Source organism: Chelmon rostratus, chromosome 16 (assembly GCF_017976325.1).
Source record: "Chelmon rostratus isolate fCheRos1 chromosome 16, fCheRos1.pri, whole genome shotgun sequence".
NCBI classification, from domain to species: Eukaryota; Metazoa; Chordata; class Actinopteri; order Chaetodontiformes; family Chaetodontidae; genus Chelmon; species Chelmon rostratus.
Window position 1 is genome coordinate 14836556 of NC_055673.1, and position 8748 is coordinate 14845303.

At 43.2% G+C, this 8748-nt stretch overlaps 1 protein-coding gene across 1 annotated transcript; it reads left to right on the forward strand.

The window, feature by feature from the left end:
• The first annotated feature begins 1287 nt into the window (after positions 1–1287).
• On the forward strand, positions 1288–4810 carry polr1f (RNA polymerase I subunit F). Its single transcript, XM_041955569.1, has 4 exons — positions 1288–1602; positions 2178–2319; positions 2743–2951; positions 3497–4810. The coding sequence occupies exons 1-4, from the start codon at positions 1301–1303 to the stop codon at positions 4005–4007; spliced, it is 1164 nt and encodes a 387-aa protein (XP_041811503.1). The 5' UTR covers positions 1288–1300; the 3' UTR covers positions 4008–4810.
• The last annotated feature ends 3938 nt before the right edge of the window (positions 4811–8748 follow it).

Consider the following 8748-nt stretch of genomic DNA (forward strand, 5'->3'; position numbering starts at 1 on the left):
CTGTTCAGAGATGGTTTTTCAACCTTGACATAGATGGCTTCTCTTACTCCTCTTTCAAACCATCTGTCTTGGTTAGAGTTTCTGTGTTCCTGTGTTGTGCCATGTGTCTGCTCAGTGGCTGTTTGGTTTCCCCAATATTTAAGTCTGTGCATTCCTCACTGCACTGGACCACATACACCAGATTGTTCTTCTGAGTGTGAGGTGTCTGGTCTTTGGGGTGCACCAGCCTTTGTCTGAGAGTATTCCCAGGTTTGAAATGTACCGGGATGTTGTGTTTGTTGAAGATTCGCCTGAGTTTCTCTGATACACCAGACACATATGGAATGACGATGTTATGCCGTCTGTCCCTCTTTTCTTCCTCTGTCACCCTGTTCTTTCTGGAAGCGGCTGAACTTTTCACAAAAGACCAGCTGGGGTAAACACAGGTTTTGAGGGCCCCCTCAGGTGTTTGTGTTCCTTGTCTCTGGCCTGTTGGCTGGTTGGAACATTATCAGCTCTGTGTTGGAGAGTTCTGATAACACCTGGTTTGTGTTCCAGTGGGTGATGTGAGTCAAAAAGGAGGTACTGGTCTGTGTGAGTAGGTTTTCTGTAATGCCCAATATGGAAGCGCCTGTTCTCTCCAATGTGGACATCACAGTCCAAAAAAGGCAAACTCATGCCCTTGACATCCGCTCGAGTGAATTTGATGTTCTTGCCCACTGAGTTAATGTTCTCTGTGAAGGCTTGCACTTCTTGGCTTTGGATTTTAACCCAAGTGTCATCCACATATCTGTACCAATGACTTGGCGTTGTTCCTTTGAAATTCAAATCAGCATAGCTTGCATGAGGAGGAGCATATTCCAGGAAGATAAACCTCTGAAAAGAACAGTTTCCATCATGCAATTTGTTCACACTGCTACCAGATGACCAGTACTCATGTATCATGACAAGTTCACAAAGAACTTGGTGCATTTTTCCTGATGACAGTTTGCAGGACTAATGTAAAACTTTTGATACACATACATACATTAGACAACTTTATACATATTTAATCTTACTATTAAGGGTTTGCTTTCTTTATTTTTTATACACAACAGAAAAACAAAACGTAATAATTATTCAATGGATTTATTTTCCAGCATTATTGTCTATGTGTAAATGTGACTGTGATTTATGTGGTCAAAAATTACTGTGGACTGCCGTTCCACCTCCTGGCCAGCAGGCGGCAGCATAAACAAATGTTTTTAATGCTTTAAAATCTGCGACGCCTTCCTCAAAGCGGAAATCGCCTGTCTTCACTCTTCCGGTCTTTCTAAACAGTATGGCGAACCTCGAGCATGCTGAAGATGACCCAAAACATGTGAAAATGTCCGGCGAAGTCTCCACCGCCGGTGTTCCAGACCCACCGGCCGAAGTGTCCTCTGGACCGGACAGAGACGCGGGCGCGGTCCTGTCCTCCATCCCGTCGTTCGCGGCCGCCTCCGAGCTGTTGTTAGCGCCGTACTCGTGTCTGGTCATGAACACGCACCGGAGACACCTCTGCCTGCCGCCCATGTACCTGAACAAGAAGAAGACAGGTATACAGGAAGAGCTGGGAGCTGAGCTGCTCAAGTTCTCCCAGAGGTAACGACACGCTGTTGTCTTTTATTCGACATGACTTTTATAGCTTTGTCGCCGTTTCTGCTGTGCCAGGACACGACGCCATCAGTGTCCACACACAAGCAGGAAAAAAAACAATTTCAGCCATTTCTAACATCATGCTAGATTAAGCCTGTATTGTGTGTATGTAGCCGTCTGAGGTATGTAGTTTCTGGCCAGCTTTTGCCCCTGTCAGTACTTAATATATTTTTTGGATTATTGTCATTGATGCATTACTGTTTATGCACAAGTTTGCATTATTAGTTTGCAGCACGCATTTTTTAATGTCTGATCATTCCTTTTTGTATGTATCTTAACTTTAATCTGCTGACTGTTTCTGAAGCTGTCCAGCAAATGTAGTCGAGTAGAAAGTTGAATGTGCTTAGTTTCTGTTAATCAACCAATTGATTACGCACAAGGTGACATCTAGTAGACAGACCTGCTCTCTGATACAATTATTTGCACTTTTGTGTCAGATGTGTCTCACATCATGTTGTTCTATATCAAACTGTTTGGCTTCCTGCCTAACTAATTCACCTTGATCTGTTTGACTCTTGCAGTCTAAAGGGGGTGCCTTTGGCTTATGACAACATCAGGATAGTGGGCCAGCATGGACACATCTACGACGACAGCGGCTACATCCACATGAACATAGAGGCCAGCTTTATTGTCTTCCAGCCCAAAAAAGGACAGAAAGTGCTGGTGAGATTTACAGTTCCATCACTCGGCAGATGCTGTTATCGAGAGTGGCTTACAGTGCTTCTCAGTTTTGTAGCGTGTCTTGGCCTTGCTGTGATTTTCTTGAACAGGTCTCAGGGGAAAAGTCTTACAATCCCTGTGTTAACGAAAAATGATATCCAGTACAGTCCATTCATGTGATTCAGTATTCATAGGACAACATGATTAGTGTGATATACTGTATGTGATTTGTGGAAACATGGTTGGGTCGTTTTGCTGGAAAAAAAAGGAAACGGTACCAGGTTTTTGTAAAAAAAAAAAAAAAAAAAAATCAAATCAGCATAGCTTGCAAAATGCCAGCCTCATGTAAACCAAGAAAACTTTAAGAGAAGCTTTACCTCTGGCCCACTTTTATACATGTTATTTCTACTGTGATTCTATTCACAGGGAAAGGTGAATAAACTTGGAGTAAACCATGTGGGCTGCCTGGTGCACGGTTGCTTCAACGCCAGCATCCCCAAGCCCAACTTGGTGTCCGTGGAAACCTGGCGGGATGCAGGGCCGAGAATCGGAGCAGAGTTGGAGTTTGAGGTGACTTCACTCGACGCTGACACTGTCGGGGTGCTGCTCATCAGAGGACGACTGGACAGGACCAGGCAAGTTTGAAGCCGTGGGCCTTGATGCAGGACCGCGCTTGACTGCGTGTTTGATGCAAACTGTTTTCAGTTGTTGTCACTTCAAATGTTGCTGTTGAACTGAGCTACCGAACATGAGCCAGTCCAACAATTACAAACTGTGTGTGGCAAAGCATAGTTCAAAGTAGAAAGTGTAGCCGACAGCACATGAGGCATGTCAAAACACCCACGCCTCTTCTTTTCTGTGTAATGTCCTACACGCAGACAGCACGTTAATTTTCCAGAGAAGCAACAGTTTAATTACAGTCGTTCACCAGATCTCAGCTACTGCACCCTGAAAAAAGATACCACGACCTCGCCAAGAAAAGTAATGCATGTTGAAATGTCAGCAGTCAGGTTACCCGGTTTCTGAACAGGAATATAGTTTATGATCGATCGAATGCTAAAGTTAGCTTGGCTGTTTATATGCTTTAGTTATGCCAGGCAGACACAGGGACTATGCTGTGGATCACAAACAAAGCTATATAAACAGTACACAAATTAACATTTGTCTGTGTGTGTCTCAGGGTGCAGGAGCTGCTGGCTATAGGGGAGAGCTCAGAGTCCGGCATCACCACAGACCAGCCAGGACCACCAGGAACTGAACTGAATCCAGAGCTAAATCCAGAACCCACAGATGAGTCTTCTATTGACACCCCCAAGAAAAAGAAGAAAAAGAAGAAAGACAAAATGAAAGAGGAGGAGGCAGAAATGGAGGTCAGCAGCACACTTTGCTGCCAACTGGATGGCAACACACCAGAGCTGAACGGAACAACAGATGAAGCAAATGGCAACGAGGCTGGCGAGAAAAAGAAGAAGAAAAAGAAAAAAGAAAAACACCCGAAGGAAGAGGATGAAGAGGTTGAGGTCTCCCACACGGAGGTCCACGGCAGTGACTCCAGCGGTTACCTTAGTGATAAGCCAAGCAAAAAGAGGAAACATGAAACTGGTACAGATGTGACATCTAGTTTTAGTGAAGAGCCTGAACCAACAAAGTCCAAGAAGAAGAGGAAAAGTGGCATTGAGCAGTTTGCCTGAAAAAAAGATTGATTGTTTCTGTTTGGAAATCAGTTTAATTGTTTATAATAATTGAGTAAAATAGTGATGTGCCTTAACAGTTAGACGCATTATTTAGCAAGCAAGAGTTCTGGTGGGCTCTGCTGAGAGGGTCAGACTTGCAGAAGGAACTTTTCTGCAGTTACATTTTGCAGCTTGTGGGAAAAACACAAGAGGATAGAGGCAGATTTGCCAGATCGGTCTTCGTTGGATTGCAGTTCCTTCATTCGGCCTGATGGGGGAGCAAAATTGCTTCATACATCCACACCAGGACATGAAAACACAGGTTTCACTCCTGACATGTCATCTGTTAAAACATGGTGCTGCGAGTAAATTGGCCAGGTTTTAGCTTTGAATTTATGGAGCCAAATGGGAAAAAACAAACTGATATTAAGTCTCTGTACCTACTTCGGTACATTTTCTCCTGTGTGGATACTAAAGAAGGAATGTTAGACAACCGAGACAGCCAAGCTCACTTTAAGAAACTTCTCTTATCTCTTGCCTCCTGTGCCTCTGTGCAGTCTTTTAAAGAGTTGTCTTGAATGATACCTGCACCGGATGGAGAACGTTTTTTTACTACCAAATATTTGCAGTATTCGCTCAGCATCCTTGAAATGCATCATCCAGTCTTCAGTCATTTGTGCTGGTTCACTGTTTTCCCTCAGTGTTGCGTTGGTAGTTTTACATGAAGGTGTGTTGTCTGTCTTCAGTTGAAAACCAGCAGAAATGGAAATTTAATAGTGAGTTCTCATCCCAATTAAAGAGCTCTATATTTTTGAAATGTTTACCCCGCTTCCATTTTCTTTAAGAATCCTTTGAAATGCTTGATCACACACAAAGGAACAGCTTTTTAGAACCTTTGGAAATCTACAAAGGAAAAATATCCCATTAATGATTATTAATACCAAGATTTGTTGTTTTTCATGGACACTTCTCTCCCACAACCAGCTCCTTTATGCTGAACAGTGGGTGTGAAGTGATAAAGTGTTGAGAGACAGCCTAAAGATCTTTTTCTGTTTTCTTTACCCCCTGCCCCCTCTCTTAGAGTGGGGAGTTTCAAGATGTGAGGTGCTAAGAGTCGGGAAGCTTATCAGGAGCTGCCTAAAGAGGACAGATAAGAAGCTGCAATTAACGTGGCTCATCTTCATCTGTCACACCTGATCATAGACATCTGTGCTTTATAATTAAAAGCCTTTGATAGTGACTTATTATTTCTTACGACTGCAGACTGGAAGGCTTGTTTGAAATTGAAATAAATGTTTATTAAACGAAAAGTTGTGGGAAATACATTTATTCACTTGCTCTGCAGAGAGAGAGAGCAGGATCGAGCTTCTCATCTAAATGTCTGCAAGAAAGCATGTAATTCCCTAAATGTTAAAGTATTAAATTTTAATGAATTACAAACATTTCGATCTTCATTATTGCTAAAGGATCTTTTACAACCCATCAGCCCAAAAGTTGTTTTTCATAATGGATTATAAATAATCTTTAAAGCAGTAATATATGACTTATTAATTACTTAGAAAGGCATAGTTATAAGATTTGAGCTCTTAATGCATAACTCATTGAAATGGGCCTGTTTCCAGAAGAACACACACCCAAAATGATCTGTTAAAAGCTCATGTGAGCCACATTTTGGCCTTCAGCTGAAGAACATTAACCCCGGGTAAAATTTTTCCAAACAAGCCAATGTACTTCTAATCTCCAAGATATTGCAAATTGCTCCCAGTTTTCCCAGAATGCTCTTAAGTTGAGCAGCATCCGTGTTTCAACTGTACAAATTCGCAGAACGCTTGTACCTTAGTTGAAAAACAGTGATCTGAAAAGTTCAAGTGGACTTTAAATGGTTCACTGTCGTTTGTCCTCCCCCGACCTCCTTCTGCCTTTATCACGCTTATGCCCAGTTCAACCCCCGGCCCACGTGCACCTCTCCTGCACCTGTGCCCCCTCCCTCTATCGCCACTCATTTATCTTGTCATTCCTCCTATCACTCCCTCACGCCGACTCCCCCTCTTCCCCCATCCTGCTTTCCCTCCTCCTGCTTGTCTCCCAGATTTATAGGAGGCGGTGTGCAGTTCACACACATTCCACTTCTGACACCCCACCCCCGTCCTGCCACTGGACTCTCATATCTAGCCACGGTCGTTTATCTTCATGATCCTACGTCGGAGAGAAGAAGAGGCCGAGCGAGAGAGATGAGACAATAGGAGGAGTGTTGTTTTTGTTGAGCGGGCCAGACCATCTTCATCCACCTCTCGCTGCCTCTCAAGGAGCGCTTTCTGATGTGCATGTGTGTGTTAATATGTGTGTAGATTGGCTGTGTCTCCCTATCTCCTCTGTCAAAGTTTCCAGGCCTGGCGGCTCCTACATGAAAGAGCCCCTGAAGTCTTTATGGAGAACAAACGGCTCCTGACGCAAGGCTCCAGGTTCAGGACACACACACACGACGACCTGTGCCACACACTCACTGGCTCACTCGCTCATTCACTCATGCAGACACACCACATCCACAAACCCACAATCCGCAAATCCCCATCCTTGCACACCCCCGTCGGCCAGGCCTAATTAGTTATGTGGTCGGCACTCTGCTCTATCCCAGAGCCCCAAATGGCAGCAGGTCATAAAACCTTAAGTGTTCCACCAGTCAGCGCCGCGCAACTGCGGCCATATATCCTCCAACACGGCAAGGCCAGGGCTGAGTCGTATCAAAGCCCATCTCTCACAGGCCTACTGACATCCATGAAATCCCTTTATGGCGTTTTCAAAGGCATTTCTGAGAGATTTTTGGCACTTCTGCTTTGAATCTCTGTTTTTTATGCTTCCTCAGGTAGGCGAATAGGCCGTGCTCACACAGGCGGCCTCAAGCGTTAAACCCTTTTCCCAAGGGATCAATGTCCACTCACACGTATGCAAGAGCACATGCACACACACTATTAACCCCAAAAGTAAACAGTACTTTTGGTTGGTGAGTTGGATTCCCATAGTTAGTTTGTTTCCATGGCACCCGACACCCACCGTCCTGCCCTCAGTAGCTCCGGAGACGACAGACGGGTGTTTGTTGTGACACCATTTTGCCCAAGGGAATTGTGTTTGGGTCTATGTGTGTGTTTGTCCAATTTCACACACCTGATATCTTGTAAGATACCTCAGGGAGTCATCAGTGAGCGTGTTAATGAAGATCAGAAAATAAAGACTGTATTACCTTAAATGAAGTCCAGTGATCACTGAAGGGTTTGACCATCTCCGTGTTTGTGTCACTGAGCAGGTGGACAGAGGCCTAACCTAGCAAAATACATCCTGTAAAGGAGAAGAAGTCTCAGGTATCAACACTTAAGTTGAGCTTTCAGCTGCATCATTTTTGGTTTCTGTAGAAAAGAGTCAGACAGAGGGCAGACCAAACATTTTCACACAGTCCCTCCTGGAAGGCGCTCATAACTTTGCACCTGGTTAAAATGAAAAGTGAAAGTAGTAGTGTAAAGAATGAAAAAAGACAGCTAGAGAGAAAAGGACTTACTCATCTCCAGACAGCTGGCTAATCACTGCTGGAAGTGAGTGTGAATGTGAGATTGTCGGTTTTAGAAAGTTACAGACATTAATGGACACAGCGCCCCGAATTTGATGTAAGAAAGGTGTTTGTGAGGAGGATCCCAAAGCTTTTCCACCAGTTTACAAGCAGGTCTGATGAAGCATCGTGGTGCCTTAAATATGAAGCTATAGCCAGGAGCTGATTGTCTTAGCGTAGCTTGAACACCGGAAAAGCTGGGCTGCCTCTTTCCAAAGGTATCAAAATCTGTTGTTTGTCATAAGATTGCTCAGTGGATCAGTAACACTATAAAAATGATTAATGTTGTTTTACTCAAAAGTATCTGCTTACAGCTATCAATCCCTTTTCCACTCTCATTGTAATGTGTGAATTATATAAATGTAAAAAATTTGGACACAGTGCATCTATCATTTATTTACAAATTTTAAAAAACCTCGGGCCCAACAAAGAGCTTTGAGGGACTCCACAACTAAACTTGTTTCAATTTTAATGGCATTTATCTTTAATTGAAGACACTGATACCTGTCTATTCAACCAAAGCTGTGTTTCATCTCTTTTTTTTTTACTCCATTAAATATTTTGTCTACAAATTCTGCTAATGCCAGCAAGGTGACCCTGTTATCTGTTATATTCTCAATAGCACCTACATCACAAAGTGTACTTTTTTGCTTGACTTCATATTTTAAATGTAGAGTATTCAGTTTTACTAGATGCTGTATCTCTATTCTTATGCATGCTAAGGCTTTGAAAAGGTTCCCACCCCCGCATCTGTAAAGCACATACCTGCAGTATATTTCCTTAATGCATTTTACACATACAAAGAGAAGGAAAGAAACACATGTAAAATTTGAAGCTTTTCTCTAGAACTAAATGTGATGAGTGACACATAATACACCAAATGTTAGAAAATATTTACACATTCACATTGTCCATACCGAGCATTTTAAAAGTCTCTTTCCATTCTTTTAGTTTTACATTTTTGAGTTATTTTCTGTGTCTGTCTACTTCTACTCTACTTTTACTTTGGGTGTATTTGTGTGTGTGTGTGTGTGTGAGCGTGCACTCTGCCCTGGCCAGCCAGCCCAGTGAGATTAATAGGGCTCAGTGTAATCAGGAGGTAATGGGAGGCTCATAGGCGTCTAGACAGCGTTCAGACCAAACTGTACTCCTACACCCAAA

What these genes read in the sequence shown, in the direction of transcription:
- polr1f (XM_041955569.1), top strand. Translation starts at nt 1,301, where the DNA reads ATGGCGAACCTCGAGCATGCTGAAGATGACCCAAAACATGTGAAAATG. An exon ending in AAAAAGGACAGAAAGTGCTG is followed by an intron (nt 2,320 to 2,742) that starts GTGAGATTTACA and finishes TTCTATTCACAG; the next exon opens with GGAAAGGTGAATAAACTTGG. An exon ending in GGACGACTGGACAGGACCAG is followed by an intron (nt 2,952 to 3,496) that starts GCAAGTTTGAAG and finishes TGTGTGTCTCAG; the next exon opens with GGTGCAGGAGCTGCTGGCTA.